The 17,880-nt window shown below is 51.2% G+C and overlaps 1 protein-coding gene across 3 annotated transcripts; it reads right to left on the bottom strand.

Annotated features, from left to right (window-relative positions):
- Positions 1–328: 328 nt before the first annotated feature.
- On the bottom strand, positions 329–16,658 carry sec22a (SEC22 homolog A, vesicle trafficking protein). 3 transcript variants are annotated; one of them, XM_031892600.1, is made up of 7 exons: positions 16,501–16,658; positions 8,840–9,037; positions 5,991–6,154; positions 4,419–4,598; positions 3,376–3,494; positions 1,389–1,451; positions 329–702 (listed from the first exon to the last, which is right to left on the bottom strand). In XM_031892600.1, the coding sequence occupies exons 2-7, from the start codon at positions 9,019–9,021 to the stop codon at positions 502–504; spliced, it is 909 nt and encodes a 302-aa protein (XP_031748460.1). In that variant the 5' UTR covers positions 9,022–9,037; positions 16,501–16,658; the 3' UTR covers positions 329–501.
- Between the last annotated feature and the right edge of the window lie 1,222 nt (positions 16,659–17,880).

Genomic DNA, 17,880 nt, shown 5'->3' with positions numbered 1-17,880 from the left:
CTGGGCTGCTCTCTTTCCCATGGTCAGGCAGGAACCTCCCCCTGGGTAAGTGAATCCAATCTCCCCCCAGTACTTACCCAGGTACAGAGCTCTGATTCTCTGTACTTCCTGCTCCTGGGCTGCTCTCTTTCCCATGGTCAGGTAGGAACCTCCCCCTGGGTAAGTGAATCCAATCTCCCCCCAGTACTTACCCAGGTACAGAGCTCTGATTCTCTGTACTTCCTGCTCCTGGGCTGCTCTCTTTCCCATGGTCAGGCAGGAACCTCCCCCCTGGGTAAGTGAATCCAATCCCCCCAGTAGCAGAGGAAGGCAGACGGGACAGCAGGAGGGCCCCGGAGTCAGGGTTTATTATACAGACAGTATCGCTGCCTTACAAAGGCAATAACACAAAGTGAGTCTTTGCTAAAGGAACATTGAGGTAAAATCCCTGGGGGAGGGGAGGAATGTGCCGTACCCCAGAGGTTCGGGTGCGGGGGCCCAGCAGTGCCGGTTCCGGCCCAGTCACACGTTATAGTCGGGAGACTTGCTCAGCGGCTGGCGCAGTCGGATCTGGAGGGTGATGAAGGCGCCGGCGCTGACGTGGAAGAGGAGCTGCAGGAGGGAGCGCAGGTCGTGCAGGTACAGGTTACACAGGCAGATCAGCCCAAACGCCAGGAAGGACTTGGTGTTCCTCCAGCTGGTACTGTGGGCAAACAGGTAGCACTGCGGGGGCAACGGGACAGAATTACCCACAGGCCCAACCCAACGGGACTCGAGAGTAAGAAGCAGAGCCAATGGGAGCCCTCCTGTATCAGCACCAGATTGGGCCCAACCCCCGGCCAACTGGGTCCATTCTGATCCAATCAGCACCATGGTCTCCCCAGCAGGGGGAGCACTTCCAACCCCCAGGGGATGTTCCCCTTTAATATGATTTGCAATTGGTCTTTTATTTTGTATTTAATTTTAACCTGACTTGGGGGGGCATTTAGGAATATTCTTAGTTTCCCAGGTGGAATTCAGGAGTCAGGGGGGCCCCACTGCCCTGGGTATCAGGTGGAATTCAGGAGTCAGGGGGGCCCCACTGCGCTGGGTATCGGGTGGAATTCAGGAGTCAGGGGGGCCCCACTGCGCTGGGCATAGGGTGGAATTCAGGAGTCAGGGGGGCCCCACTGCACTGGGTATAGGGTGGAATTCAGGAGTCAGGGGGGCCCCACTGCGCTGGGTATAGGGTGGAATTCAGGAGTCAGGGGGGCCCCACTGCGCTGGGTATAGGGTGCAATTCAGGAGTCAGGGGGGCCCCACTGCGCTGGGTATAGGGTGGAATTCAGGAGTCAGGGGGGCCCCACTGCGCTGGGTATAGGGTGGAATTCAGGAGTCGGAATGACTGGGGGGGGGGGGGGGGCACTTACCTGGTACATACAGGCTGCGGTTCCCAAGAAGAAAGCAATAACGCAGTTCAAATCGTCGTCATTCTGCAAAATATTGTTAAAGAAAGTGAATTTGGGGGGGTGTTAGGACACGCCCACCCCTCATGTGAAACCCAGACAGGGACCTGAGAGGATCTATAGGGAGCTCCAATAAAGGGGCCATTGTTACAGATAGGGTTAATGTTTAGCCCAAAGGGAAACCAGCACCGGATATTATTCATAATTGCCTACAGGGTTAGGGGTTTCCTTTATCCAATATGTCTCCTTTAAACGTTCATCTGGTTGCTAGGGTCACACATGCCCTGGTAACCAGGTATTGGTGAGAATGACAGTCTGGCAGATGGAAATGAAGTAATAACCATATACCGCTGACCCCACAAACTCCATAACTTTAGAAAGAAATGTAAAGAGAGCGCCGGCAGCGCAGAGAGAGCGAGAGAGCGCCGGCAGCGCAGAGAGAGCGAGAGAGCGCCGGCAGCGCAGAGAGAGCGAGAGAGCGCCGGCAGCGCAGAGAGAGCGAGAGAGCGCCGGCAGCGCAGAGAGAGCGAGAGAGCGCCGGCAGCGCAGAGAGAGCGAGAGAGCGCCGGCAGCGCAGAGAGAGCGAGAGAGCGCCGGCAGCGCAGAGAGAGCGAGAGAGCGCCGGCAGCGCAGAGAGCGAGAGAGCGCCGGCAGCGCAGAGGGTGACGGCAGTAGAGAGTGAGAGCGCCGGCAGCACAGAGAGCGAGAGAGCGCCGGCAGCGCAGAGGGTGTCGGCAGTAGAGAGTGAGAGCGCCGGCAGCACAGAGAGTGCTGCTGGGTAAGAGACAAAGATGAGATCCCAAGGGACAGATATCTGAGCAAAATCAAACCCAAAAATCAGAATTGCCTAAGCTGCCAATGAGAGCGTCTGTAATATCGCAGCCCGGCCACTAGGGGCCACTGTGGCACCTCCACACACAGGCACCTTCCCCACTCAGTGCCTGAAACTGGCAGTTTAGATTAAAAGATTTAGCAATAAACTTTATTTACTCATAAACTGCCATTAAGTGCCGTGCAGCGGGGCCCGGGAGCCCGAATATCGGGAATTCAATTACATTTACTTCATCTTTGTGGGGTTGTTTTTTTTTTTTTTAAAGGGAAACTCCCGTTTTATGAAGTTGTAGATTGCGGTGATGTAACAATATCTTTGTTTGCAGTTGGTCTTTAGTTTTTATTATTTGTAGTTTTTTAGTTATTTTATTTTCAATTCAGCAGCTCTGCAGGTTGAAGTTTCAGCAGACAGTTGGTTGCTAGGGTCCAAGATACCTTAGCAACCAATGAGATATATGAATAGGGGAGGGGCTGAATAGAAAGATAAGGAATAAAAAGTAACAATAACAATAAAACTGGAGCCTCACAGAGCAATAGGGTTTGGCTGCCGGGGTCAGTGACCCCCATTTGAAAGCTGCAGAGAGACCCCCTATTTCTGACATTCAGGCAGCAAAACTACACCATCAGCCCCAGGGGGCCGCTGCCAAGTTACCCCAGGGGGCCTGACAGACAGACCGAGAGACCGACGGACAAGAGACCGTCAGACAGAGAGACCGAGACCGTCGGACAGACAGAAAGACAGAGAGACCGTCGGACAGACAGAGAGACCGTCGGACAGACAGAAAGACAGACAGAGAGACCGTCGGACAGACAGAGAGACCGTCGGACAGACGGACAGACTGACCGTCGGACAGACGGACAGACTGACCGTCGGACAAGAGACCGAGACCCTTAGACAGAGACCAAGACTGAAAGACAGACAGAGACAGGCAGACAGAGACTGCAGACAGACAGTTGCAGCCGCTCATGCAGAAAGGAAATCTCAGTGCATTAAGCTGATGTGACAGGAAAGAGACAGGAGGGAAAGGGAATAGAGTGCATTTAGCTTATGTGACACACGCCAGAGGGGGGGGGAGAGACAGTACCTGCAGCAGTGACAGACGCCGGGGGGGGCACATACCTGCAGCAGGCTCTCTATAGCGTGAAACCCCCGGATGAGGTTGAGGCCGGCGCAGAGCACGCTCAGTAGCAGAGAGACGATGCCGGGCAGGGTCAGGGGCTCCAGTCTCTGGTGGGGGGCTGGGATGGGGGGGGGAAATGGAGATAATTTTTGAAATATGACGTTAGTCTTCCTCCCCTCCCAGACGTAAAACATAAGCCCCTTTCCTGCCTACACCCCCCAAGTACCTACCTACTAAACCCCCAGGCACCTACCTAAACCCCCCCGAGTACCTACCCACACCCCCAGGCACCTACCTACACCCCCCGAGTAACTACCCATACCCCGGGCACCTACCTACACCCCTGAGTACCTACCATATACCCCCAGGCACCTACCTAAACCCCGCCGAGTACCTACCCACACCCCCAGGCACCTACCTACACCCCCCGAGTAACTACCCATACCCCGGGCACCTACCTACACCCCTGAGTACCTACCATATACCCCCAGGCACCTACCTAAACCCCGCCGAGTACCTACCCACACCCCCAGGCACCTACCTACACCCCCCGAGTAACTACCCATACCCCGGGCACCTACCTACACCCCTGAGTACCTACCATATACCCCCAGGCACCTACCTAAACCCCGCCCCCCCGAGTACCTACCCACACCCCCTGGCACCTACCATATACCCCCAGGCACCTACCTAAACCCCCCCCGAGTACCTACCCACACCCCCAGGCACCTACCTACACCCCCGAGTACCTACCATATACCCCCAGGCACCTACCTACACCCCCGAGTACCTACCATATACCCCCAGGCACCTACCTAAAACCCCCCCCCCCCCCGAGTACCTATCCACACCCCCAGGCACCTACCTACACCCCCGAGTACCTACCCATACCCCGGGCACCTACCTACACCCCCGAGTACCTACCCATACCCCGGGCACCTACCTACACCCCCGAATACCTACCCCCACCCCAGGCACCTACCTACACCCCCGAGTACCTACCCATACCCCCGGGCACCTACCTACACCCCCAAGTACCTACCTATTCCCTTATATTCCGGGTGCCTCTGGTGGGTGAGGCCATTCGCTAGCCCCGCCTCCTGCAGCGACACCTGGTAGGGGGGTCTGAGTCGGATCTCCGTCTGCATGTCGGCCAGGTTCATCTTGGTGGAAAGGGATCGGGGGTTATTAAATCTCTGCTTGGTTTTCTGAATGAAATTATCTGATGGGGAAGAACAAATGGGTTTCAGAAAGAACCGATTCCCCCCGTACAGAGCCCAGGCCCAATCATCTGACGGCGCCGAGGCGCCCCGGCCGATTTATCGCTCACCAATCTTTCCGCTACACAAAAAACTAATTTACCGCCGTCGGCGCGGCCGGGTACTTATCTGCGGGAGCCTGGGTAATTTGTAGCCGCCTGTTACCCCCCTTTATTTATTGCCCTTACTCTGCAGTCTGTTACCTCTAAACAGAGCGGTAATGCGCCGCCGCCGCGCCGATCCATCCCGCCGAGGGGACAGGCCGTAAATTACGGGAACATTTTATCTTTACTGCGGCCGCTAACGTGGATTTAAAGTGCCCACCTGGTTTATTAGGGCTGTAACAGAACCCTGCGCGCCGGCAATCTGTCCCCCCCTAAATCCTGCTGATATACACCCCCCCGGGGGGGGCAATATATCTGCCCTTGTGTTCAGCCAATGCCTTTCTATTGTGCGGATACATCTGTGTCTGACAAAGAGCAGAACCAGTGCCAGAACCCACAGCCGTATAAACTGGAACTCCCAGGTGACCTCTAATATCCTTATATATTACAATAGGGGGCATTTATTCACTATATATTATAAGGAACTCCTCGGGGGCTTATAATATCCCTATATGTTACAATAGGGGGCACTTTATTCACTATATATTATAAGGAACTCCTCGGGGGCTTATAATATCCCTATATGTTACAATAGGGGGCACTTTATTCACTATATATTATAAGGAACTCCTCGGGGGCTTATAATATCCCTATATGTTACAATAGGGGGTACTTTATTCACTATATATTATAAGGAACCCCTCGGGGGCTTATAATATCCCTATATGTTACAATAGGGGGCACTTTATTCACTATATATTATAAGGAACTCCTCGGGGGCTTATAATATCCCTATATGTTACAATAGGGGGCACTTTATTCACTATATATTATAAGGAACTCCTTGGTGACTTATAATATCCTTATATTTTACAATAGGGGGCACTTTATTCACTATATATTATAAGGAACTCCTCAGGGGCTTATAATATCCCTATATGTTACAATAGGCGGCACTTTATTCACTATATATTATAAGGAACTACTCGGGGGCTTATAATATCCCTATATGTTACAATAGGGGGCACTTTATTCACTATATATTATAAGGAACTACTCGGGGGCTTATAATATCCCTATGTGTTACAATAGGGGGCACTTTATTCACTATATATTATAAGGAACTACTCGGGGGCTTATAATATCCCTATATGTTACAATAGGGGGTACAATATTCACACACACAGCTTCCAGGGGTGCACAGAGGCGCTATCCCGGTTTATGTTTATCTCGGAAGGTTCCGGCACTCACCAAACTCAATGAAAGAGTACGGCCGGATGGCGGTGTTGATCTGGGACATCTCGTAGGTGGTAATAAACTCCTTCTGTAACTCGTCCAGGAAGCAAAAGGCCAAGATGGTGGGGTAACTCTCTGAGCAGAGCAGCATGTACCCCACCCCCAGCGAGCTGATAAAGCTGTAAGGGAATAAACACATTGATAGAGATTAAAGCCCCATCTCCTAGGCAGCTGAATAGAAAACCCTCCTCTCTGACCATGGGAAAGAGAGCAGCCCAGCTCTGTACCTGGGTAAGTACTGGGGGGAGATTGGATTCACTTACCCAGGGGGAGGTTCCTGCCTGACCATGGGAAAGAGAGCAGCCCAGGAGCAGGAAGTACAGAGAATCAGAGCTCTGTACCTGGGTAAGTACTGGGGGGAGATTGGATTCACTTACCCAGGGGGAGGTTCCTGTCTGACCATGGGAAAGAGAGCAGCCCAGAAGCAGGAAGTACAGAGAATCAGAGCTCTGTACCTGGGTAAGTACTGGGGGGAGATTGGATTCACTTACCCAGGGGGAGGTTCCTGCCTGACCATGGGAAAGAGAGCAGCCCAGGAGCAGGAAGTACAGAGAATCAGAGCTCTGTACCTGGGTAAGTACTGGGGGGAGATTGGATTCACTTACCCAGGGGGAGGTTCCTGCCTGACCATGGGAAAGAGAGCAGCCCAGAAGCAGGAAGTACAGAGAATCAGAGCTCTGTACCTGGGTAAGTACTGGGGGAGATTGGATTCACTTACCCAGGGGGAGGTTCCTGCCTGACCATGGGAAAGAGAGCAGCCCAGGAGCAGGAAGTACAGAGAATCAGAGCTCTGTACCTGGGTAAGTACTGGGGGGAGATTGGATTCACTTACCCAGGGGGAGGTTCCTGCCTGACCATGGGAAAGAGAGCAGCCCAGGAGCAGGAAGTACAGAGAATCAGAGCTCTGTACCTGGGTCAGTACTGGGGGGAGATTGGATTCACTTACCCAGGGGGGGTTCCTGCCTGACCATGGGAAAGAGAGCAGCCCAGGAGCAGGAAGTACAGAGAATCAGAGCTCTGTACCTGGGTAAGTACTGGGGGCAGATTGGATTCACTTACCCAGGGGGAGGTTCCTGTCTGACCATGGGAAAGAGAGCAGCCCAGGAGCAGGAAGTACAGAGAATCAGAGCTCTGTACCTGGGTAAGTACTGGGGGGAGATTGGATTCACTTACCCAGGGGGAAGTTCCTGTCTGACCATGGGAAAGAGAGCAGCCCGGTATAACCAGGGTGTAAATTCCAACTCATAATGTGAGACACCAGTGATATAAATGTACATTGGTTTAATGTTACAGAAATGTTTTTAAATTTGAAACCTACAGAAAATCCTCACTCACAAAACATTAAATCTTTAATAACAATAATAATAATAATAATAAACAGTAGAGATGATTCTGAACCGCAGGAAATGTACTCAAAATCTCCCAGAAAAATACAAGTTGTTCTTAATTAAATGAGCAGAGCCAGTAGGGGAGCTAATGGAATTAGTGCTACAGATCTCGTTAGGAAATCAATATGAAAGAAACAACAAATCCGATCAATGAGAGAGGGAGGGAGGTCGCCGGGAGTCGGGGTATTATCCAAAAATGGTATTTAATAGGAATATTACTGCCAGCGCTCTGGGAAAGGGCAGAAACCAACTGCAAATAATGAATAAAATCATCGTTATCCGATTGCGGATAAATTCCCGTAAGGTCGGAATAAGGATTAATCAATGACAAAGGTTTAAAGGGGAAGTTAAAAAAAAAAAATGACTTTCAATAATATATAGACAAGGATACAGGGAGCTATGTGTTTTATATACTGCTATCTGGTTGATAGGCTACCTCACCCTAGCAACCGTGGATTTGGATAAGGAAAAGGGATTTAATTGTTTATACATAAATACCATTGACAGGGCTATTCATCTACAAATGTATCTGCCCTTCTCCTTAACCCATTCCAGGACCTTCCCCATGAAAAATACAATAATTCCAGGATATTGTTGGGGAGGGAGAGACGGCACAAGCTCCATGTCAGATCCACCATCTGCTCTTCATTAGGGGAGCGTGAGTGCGTGCGTTGTGTCCTGTGTTGTGTTCTCTGCTAAACTGTCACACTTTACTGCTGCGCTGCAAGTTGGCGTGATATCCCCCCCCCCTCACCCCCAGCAGCCAATCAGCAGAACAATGGGAAGGGAGCAAGATAGCAGCTCCCAGTAGGTATCAGAATAGCACTCAATAGTAAGAAATCCAAGTCCGGCTTGGGACTCCTCCAGTTACATGGGAGTAGGAGAAACAATAGGTTAGCTGAAAGCAGTTCTAATGTGTAGCGCTGGCTGAAAGCTCAGACTCAGGCACACTTTACTGCTGCGCTGCAAGTTGGAGTGATATCCCCACCCCCTGTACCAACTTATTGTTTCTCCTACTTCACATTGTTCTGCTGATTGGCTGCTGAGGGTGGGGGGTGGGAATATCACTCCAACTTGCAGCGCAGCAGTAAAGTGTGAGTGAAGTTTATCAGAGCACAGGTCACATGGCTGTGGCACCCTGGGAAATGAAGAATATGGCTAGCCCCATGGGAAAACAGATTACAATGCAGGATTCTGCTGGAGAAGCTCTAATAACTGATGGGTTTGTAACAAACAGGTTTGGCCATAACAGTATTCCTTTAAGCTTTAGTTCCCCTTTAAAAGGAAAAAAAAAAAACTTGATTGGTTGCTCAGATTTACCCTTTACTTCCTTACACACTCAGACCCTGCTCTCTTGCCCACCCAGAGGGAACCCTATTACATGCCCGGCACCCACGCAGCACCCCAATTACTTACTGGACATTATGGGGCCCTCTCCTCAGTGTGCACCTATCAGGAAGCTGCTCCAGCTTTTTGGAAAGCACTTTCAGGTATTTCTTGGTCTCTTGCACGGACGTGTTCTGTTCATGGTCGGTTGAGGCGGAGAGTGGGAGCCCGTCTCTTACACGCACCACCGAAGCGAAATGGATGAGTGACATCTCCCGGAATGGCGAGCTGATATACACACAGATACACTCAGTACCTTGTTATTATATATTCACCCCCCCCCCAAACATATGTGTCCTGCCCCTATACACAGGCTCATGGGGGGCTTTATATGCATTTATACCCCCATTACTATGGGCACAATGGGGTCTCACAAAGCATTCACACAAAGTAACATAATACAAAGCCACTGGGGCATTTATAGCAGCAGCAGTCCTGCCCTGCTTTATGGCTGAGATTCTAGCTATCTGTATAACAGAGCATTCTGTCACAGTGGCACAGATCCTATCTGATCCCCCCCCCCATTGTAAGCAGCAGTCCTGCCCTGCTTTATGGCTGAGATTCTAGCTATCTGTATAACAGAGCATTCTGTCACAGTGGCACAGATCCTATCTGATCCCCCCATTGTAAGCAGCAGTCCTGCCCTGCTTTATGGCTGAGATTCTAGCTATCTGTATAACAGAGCATTCTGTCACAGTGGCACAGATCCTATCTGATCCCCCCATTGTAAGCAGCAGTCCTGCCCTGCTTTATGGCTGAGATTCTAGCTATCTGTATAACAGAGCATTCTGTCACAGTGGCACAGATCCTATCTGATCCCCCCCCATTGTAAGCAGCAGTCCTGCCCTGCTTTATGGCTGAGATTCTAGCTATCTGTATAACAGAGCATTCTGTCACAGTGGCACAGATCCTATCTGATCCCCCCATTGTAAGCAGCAGTCCTGCCCTGCTTTATGGCTGAGATTCTAGCTATCTGTATAACAGAGCATTCTGTCACAGTGGCACAGATCCTATCTGATCCCCCCATTGTAAGCAGCAGTCCTGCCCTGCTTTATGGCTGAGATTCTAGCTATCTGTATAACAGAGCATTCTGTCACAGTGGCACAGATCCTATCTGATCCCCCCCATTGTAAGCAGCAGTCCTGCCCTGCTTTATGGCTGAGATTCTAGCTATCTGTATAACAGAGCATTCTGTCACAGTGGCACAGATCCTATCTGATCCCCCCATTGTAAGCAGCAGTCCTGCCCTGCTTTATGGCTGAGATTCTAGCTATCTGTATAACAGAGCATTCTGTCACAGTGGCACAGATCCTATCTGATCCCCCCATTGTAAGCAGCAGTCCTGCCCTGCTTTATGGCTGAGATTCTAGCTATCTGTATAACAGAGCATTCTGTCACAGTGGCACAGATCCTATCTGATCCCCCCATTGTAAGCAGCAGTCCTGCCCTGCTTTATGGCTGAGATTCTAGCTATCTGTATAACAGAGCATTCTGTCACAGTGGCACAGATCCTATCCCCCCCATTGTAAGCAGCAGTCCTGCCCTGCTTTATGGCTGAGATTCTAGCTATCTGTATAACAGAGCATTCTGTCACAGTGGCACAGATCCTATCTGATCCCCCCATTGTAAGCAGCAGTCCTGCCCTGCTCTATGGCTGAGATTCTAGCTATCTGTATAACAGAGCATTCTGTCACAGTGGCACAGATCCTATTTGCATGGAGTGCTCAGTGAGAATGGTGAATTTCAAAATACCCTTCTCCATCTGTCACTGCTGCCCTTTCAAATACTCAGGGTGGGGGGGTATAACCACGGTCTCAGCAAAGTGCCCCCACTGGTGCCAGGCAGACCTATACTCATACCCCCTGTTCCCGCTGTATTTATGCCACTGTCATTTAATCCTACATTTAATCTTGTTTATCTACTTTATACTGTTGGACGTTTTACAATTAATGAATAGAAAGCTGGCTGCTAAAATGTCACAGCAGGGAGAGTAATTAAGCTGCCAGTGTGAAATAGGGACTTCATTAGGTCTGTTTGCTAATGAGAGACACAACAGCGACAGCCACATTATATAATATATATATATATATACACACACACACACGAGTGGGGTGGGTCTGTATATAAAATATGTACAAACCCCACAGTACCTCCCCATATGTAGGGGCTCACTCACAATAAGTATAAATAATTTATATATATATATATATATATACATACAAGAACAGAGAGGAGCACACCCTCTGAGCAAAAAACAACTGCCCTCGGTGCTGGTCAAACAATTCAATAAACAAGCAGAGTACCGCACACAAAGGGACTTTATGAAAACAAAAAAGGTTTATTGGAAAAATCCGACGTTTCGAGCACTAAACTGTGCTCTTCCTCAGGGACAAACCAAAAGTTTTGGTTTGTCCCTGAGGAAGAGCACAGTTTAGTGCTCGAAACGTCGGATTTTTCCAATAAACCTTTTTTGTTTTCATTAAGTCCCTTTGTGTGCGGTACTCTGCTTGTTTATATACATATATATATATATATATATATATACATACAGTGGCTTACAAAAGTATTCGGCCCCCTTGAACTTTCCCACATTTTGTCACATTACAGCCACAAACATGAATCAATTTTATTGGAATTCCACGTGAAAGCCCAATACAAAGTGGGGTACACGTGAGAAGTGGAAGGAAAATCATACATGATTCCAAACATTTTTTACAAATAAATAACTGCAAAGTGGGGTGTGCGTAATTTTTCAGCCCCCTGAGTCAATACTCTGTAGAACCACCTTTTGCTGCAATTCCAGCTGCCAGGCTTTAGGGTATGTCTCTACCCGCTTTGCCCATCTACAGACTGAAATCCTTGCCCATTCTTCTTTGCAAAACAGCTCCAGCTCAGTCAGATTAGATGGTCAGCCTTTGGGAACAGCAGTTTCAGATCTTGCCACAGATTCTCCATTGGATTTAGATCTGGGCTGTGACTGGGCCAGTCTAACACATGGATATGTTTGGGTTTAACCCATTGTTGCCCTGGCTTTATGTTTAGGGTCGTTGCCCTGCTGGAAGGGGAACCTCCGCCCCAGTCTCAAGTCTTTTGCAGACTCCAAGAGGTTTTCTTCCAAGATTGCCCTGTATTTGGCTCCATCCATCTTCCCATCAACTCTGAGCAGCTTCCCTGTCCCTGCTGAAGAGAAGCCCCCCCAGAGCATGATGCTGCCCCCCCATATGTGACAGTGGGGATGGTGGGTTCAGAGTGATGGGCATTTGCATTTTGGCCAGAAAGTTCCATTTTGATCTCATCTGACCAGAGCCCCTTCTCCCACATGTTTGCTGCCCCCCCCCCCCCCACATGGCTTGTGGCAAACTGCAAACGGGACTTCTTATGGTTTTCTGTTAACAATGGCTTTCTTCTTGCCCCTCTCCCATAAAGGCCAACTTTGTGCAGTGCCCGACTAATAGTTGCCTATGGACAGATTCCCCCCCTGAGCTGTAGATCTCTGCAGCCCCCCCAGAGTCACCATGGGCCCCTTGGCTGCATTTCTGATCAGCGCTTGTTGGGCCTGTGAGTTTAGGGGCGGCCGTGCCTGGGTAGGGTTACAGTTGTGCCATACTCCTGCCATTTCTGAATGATCGGTGGAACAGGGCTCCGTGGGAGGTTCAAGGCTTTGGGAATCTGTTTGTAGCCTAAGCCTGCTTTATATTTCTCAATAACTTTATCCCTGACCTGTCTGGTGTGTTCTTTGGGCTTCATGGTGTTGTTGCTCCCAATATTCCCTTAGCAACCTCTGAGGCCGTCACAGAGCAGCTGTATTTGTACTGACATTAGATTACACACAGGGGCACTCTATTTAGTCATTAGCACTCATCAGGCAATGTCTATGGGCAACTGACTGCACTCAGACCAAAGGGGGCTGAATAATTACGCACACCCCACTTTGCGGTTATTTATTTGTAAAAAATGTTTGGAATCATGTATGATTTTCCTTCCACTTCTCACGTGTACCCCACTTTGTATTGGGCTTTCACGTGGAATTCCAATAAAATTGATTCATGTTTGTGGCTGTAATGTGACAAAATGTGGAAAAGTTCAAGGGGGCTGAATACTTTTGCAAGCCACTGTATAATATATATATATATATATATAATACAAGGCTGATTGATTAGTTTCACTTTACATTGCAGCACAGAAACCAGTGCAGTCTGCATCAGAACTGATCCATAGCCGGCCCTGTAGCATCAGCTTCTATGACAGATGTAACCCCCACTTTCTGCTTGATGATTTCCCACGCCCCCTAAGCTTAGCTTCTTAGCCCAGAGCCCACTGAGCATGGGCGGTGCCACTGACTCACAAGATGGCTGAACAAGATCCAAGATGGGAAGCAGCTGGAGGGCAATGCTGCTATGGGGCTGCTGTACCTCAGGGTTGGGTATAGTATATTTATGGTTAGGCTTTAGTTCATTGTTAACCTTGTTAACTAGATATTGCTGGACTATAACTCCCATTGTTCAATCAAGGGGTAAAAAGAATGCTGGGAGTTGTAGTTCACAAACAGCTAGGAACCTAAGGATAAGAAACAGAGCTACGTGACAGCTGGTGATGGGCACAAGGTACTTGGAGTTTAGTACAGGGGAGACCACAGCGATATGTATGGCTTTACTTCCCCTTTAATGCGCAGAGCCAATTACAGGCACATTGGGAGATATTGCGTTCATATCACAAAGCTGTGATCCCTCCCGTAATTACAGGGAAAGGGCAAGTTCGCCGCTGTAGTTAAAATGAAGTTAATAAATGAAAGTGTTGGAGTTGGCAGCGCCGAGCGCGGCTTTTATTGTCCCTCCAATGGGCCGCGGCAGAATTAACGCCATCGCCGGGGATCCGAGTGATAAAGTGCCCATTTCTGCCTCTAAGTGCCGCCTGGGTTTGTAATATTATCATTTCCCTGTAAAGATGGAAAGGGCAGAGTCAGGGGCAACGAGCAGCCCTACGTATGGCGAGCTGCAACTCCCTGCAACCTCGGGTTTCCAATGGCGAGCTGGGAGCTGTACAACCGGTGGGTACCCATGCCCACCCTATAGTAGGTCTGCTATAAATACCCACTCACCTGAGCTCCAGCCCTGCACAGTTGGCACAGATGCCATTACACGGGCAGAGACAGCAGATCATAGCTTTAGTTACCCTTTAATCATACTAATGAATTAAAGGGTAACTAAAGGCAACATGAATAAGCAGAGCTCTTGATCCTCAGGCTAGCAATCAGCTGGCAGGGTCTCACACAATCCCCCCCCACACATGAAGGAATTGTACAGATCACTACAAACCTGAGGCCCAAGTTTGTTTCTGTTGTACTGAGTGACCCCAGGCAGCCCCCCCCCCACGCGGGCACCTACCTCCTTTTTGGTCTGCCCCAGAGTCTTTGCCTCGGCTGGGGTGCAAACACACAGAGCAGATTCCAGCCCGAAATGAGTGAACAGGCATTATTGGGCAAGAATCTGCCCCGTGTATCTGCCCCCAGGTGCAGGCAGGGACCCTAGGCAACCCAGCTTGTTGCTCACACATGGGGGGCAGAACTGTTGGGGGGTGATACAGTTGGAGGAAAGGGCCCGGAACTAGGGGTAGGTAAAATAAGAGGTGCCCTGCCCACCGCCCCCCCACTGTTACACCCTAGGCAGGTTTTGCCCGTTCCTAGTGCCGACCCTGAGGAGGGGACAGGGAAGCCTGGCATTTAGTTGCCTGTGGCTCTTCCTTTCTTTGCCTCACAGTAAATATCACTGCCAGTTGTGTCTGAAATCTTTCTGGGTTCCCTGAACCTCTCACTTCCCACTTCTGGATCAGACCCTATATACCTCTCATGCACATAAACAGCCCCAGCCCGATACCCCTACACATACACTTACCCCTACCAACATACTACATCTATGGCAACTGTGCAAGTATGTGAAGCTCAGTGGGGGCGTCTATGTGTATGTATGGGGGGGGGATATAGGCTCAGCAATAGGCACTTGTTGAGGGGATATAGGCCCAGGGATAGGCGCGTGTGGGGGGGATAGAGGCCCAGGGATAGGCGCGTATGGGGGGGGGGATATAGGCCCAGGGATAGGCGCGTGTGGGGGGGATAGAGGCCCAGGGATAGGCGCGTGGGGGGGATAGAGGCCCAGGGATAGGCGGGGCGGTATGGCCGGGGGCGGTGGGGGATAGAGGCCCAGGGATAGGCGCGTATGGGGGGATAGAGGCCCAGGGATAGGCGCGTATGGGGGGGATAGAGGCCCAGGGATAGGCGCTGTATGGGGGGATATAGCCCAGGGATAGGCGCGTATGGGGGGGGATAGAGGCCCAGGGATAGGCGCGTATGGGGGGATAGAGGCCCAGGGATAGGCGCGTATGGGGGGGATAGAGGCCCAGGGATAGGCGCGTATGGGGGGGATAGGGCCCAGGGATAGGCGCGTATGGGGGGGATAGAGCCAGGGATAGGCGCGTATGGGGGGGATAGAGGCCTCAGGATAGGCGCGTATGGGGGGATAGAGGCCCAGGGATAGGCGCGTATGGGGGGGGATAGAGGCCCAGGGATAGGCGCGTATGGGGGGGATAGAGGCCCCAGGGATAGGCGCGTATGGGGGGGATTAGAGCCCAGGGATAGGCGCGTATGGGGGGGATAGAGGCCCAGGGATAGGCGCGTATGGGGGGATAGAGGCCCAGGGATAGGCGCGTATGGGGGGATAGAGGCCCAGGGATAGGCGCGTATGGGGGGGATAGAGGCCCAGGGATAGGCGCGTATGGGGGGATATAGGCCCAGGGATAGGCGCGTATGGGGGGGATAGAGGCCCAGGGATAGGCGCGTATGGGGGGATAAGCCCAGGGATAGGCGCGTATTGGGGGGGATAGAGGCCCAGGGATAGGCGCGTTGGGGGGGATAAGGCCAGGATAGGCGCGTATGGGGGGATAGAGGCCCAGGGATAGGCGCGTATGGGGGGGGATAGAGCCTCAGGATAGGGCGGGGGGATAGAGGCCCAGGGATAGGCGCGTATGGGGGGATAGAGGCCCAGGATAGGCGCGTATGGGGGGGATAGAGGCCCAGGGATAGGCGCGTATGGGGGGATAGAGGCCCAGGGATAGGCGCGTATGAGGGGGGATAGAGGCCCAGGGATAGGCGCGTATGCGGGGGGATAGAGGCCCAGGGATAGGCGCGTATGGGGGGGATAGAGGCCCAGGGATAGGCGCGTATGGGGGGGATAGAGGCCCAGGGATAGGCGCGTATGGGGGGATAGAGGCCCAGGGATAGGCGCGTATGGGGGGATAGAGGCCCAGGGATAGGCGCGTATGGGGGGGATAGAGGCCCAGGGATAGGCGCGTATGGGGGGGATAGAGGCCCAGGGATAGGCGCGTATGGGGGGGATAGAGGCCCAGGGATAGGCGCGTATGGGGGGGATAGAGGCCCAGGGATAGGCGCGTAGTGGGGGGGATAGAGGCCCAGGGATAGGCGCGTTATGGGGGGGATAGAGGCCCAGGATAGGCGCGTATGGGGGGATAGAGGCCCAGGGATAGGCGCGTATGGGGGGGATAGAGGCCCAGGGATAGGCGCGTATGGGGGGGATAGAGGGATATGTCTGTGGGGGTCTATACAGATCCTATAGTGATATCTGTACCCCCACATGCACACAGAAATACATTCCTATACACACCCCCCTATATACACTCATCTACTTACCTACCTCCGCTCCGTTCTTCGCTTCCCGAGGCCCCGGCCTCTCAGGTCGGACCCCCGGGCTCACAGCAGCTTCAGTCCCACAGGCCCGGCTCCGCCTACGTGACGTGTCCTTCGCGCTGCATCCTGGAACCTCAGTGCGGGCAGCCATGCTTCTCGGGGTGCCATGGTAACGGAGGCGGGGTCTGCAGGTAGCTAGCGGGAACGCCCAGTCTAACGCTGACCCTTGCTAGCCCCGCCCCTCCCGTACCTGCCCAATGGCTGCCCCGCCTACACGTCACATGACCGCTACTAATTTCCTTTGTCTCTCCCTGTGACAGGGCTTTGAGCCTCCGGCTATGGCTTGGCCTGACCAACTGCATGGCGGTATCTTTCTCCTCAGGCCGGGGCCAACAGTCTCCTACAGGCAGCTGCAATGGTTTCTCATAATTGTCTGACATTTCTGCCCCATATTGTGTGAGTTTTGCTGACTGGAAACAGGATTTAGGAGCTGCAGTACCAGATACTGTCACTAGGGAGCGCACCTTTATAAGCCATAGCAACTGCCTGTAAAGGGTGGAACTGCCTGATTTATTGTACTTACCTCTCCTCATAGAACCCACCTCCCTTTATGTTTTTATTGTGCCCTTATCCAAATTGTTTCTTACTTTCTGTAACTTTATTTCCATTAACATTTTTCTCTGTGTATTACATCCTTTTCATCCACTGCACCTATTATACATGGAATTGGCACTGTATTTATCTGCTGTGGGTTCTGGGGTATTATACATGGAATTGGCACTGTATTTATCCTGCTGTGGGTTCTGGGGTATTATACATGGAAATTGCCACTGTATTTATCTGCTGTGGGTTCTGGGGTATTATACATGGAATTGGCACTGTATTTATCTGCTGTGGGTTCTGGGGTATTATACATGAGAATTGGCACTGTATTTATCCTGCTGTGGGTTTCTGGGGTATTATACATGGAATTGGCACTGTATTTATCTGCTGTGGGTTCTGGGGTATTATACATTGGAATTGGCACTGTATTTATCTGCTGTGGGTTCTGGGGTATTATACATGGAATTGGCACTGTATTTATCGCTGTGGGTTCTGGGGTATTATACATGGAATTGGCACTGGTATTTATCTGCTGTGGTTCTGGGGTATTTATACATGGGAATTGGCACTGTATTATTCCGCTGTGGGTTCTGGGGTATTATACATGGAATTGGCACTGTATTTATCCCGCCTGTGGGTTCTGGGGTATTAACATGGAATTGGCACTGTATTTATCTGCTGTGGTCGGGGTTACATGATGGCCGTATTATTCCTGTGGGTGGATTATACATGGAATTGGCACTGTATTTATCCCGCTGTGGGTTCTGGGGGT

Source organism: Xenopus tropicalis, chromosome 9, assembly GCF_000004195.4.
Source record: "Xenopus tropicalis strain Nigerian chromosome 9, UCB_Xtro_10.0, whole genome shotgun sequence".
Lineage (NCBI taxonomy): Eukaryota > Metazoa > Chordata > Amphibia > Anura > Pipidae > Xenopus > Xenopus tropicalis.
The sequence above is the reverse complement of the archived record's forward strand: the minus strand, read 5'-3'. Positions and strand labels throughout refer to the sequence as shown.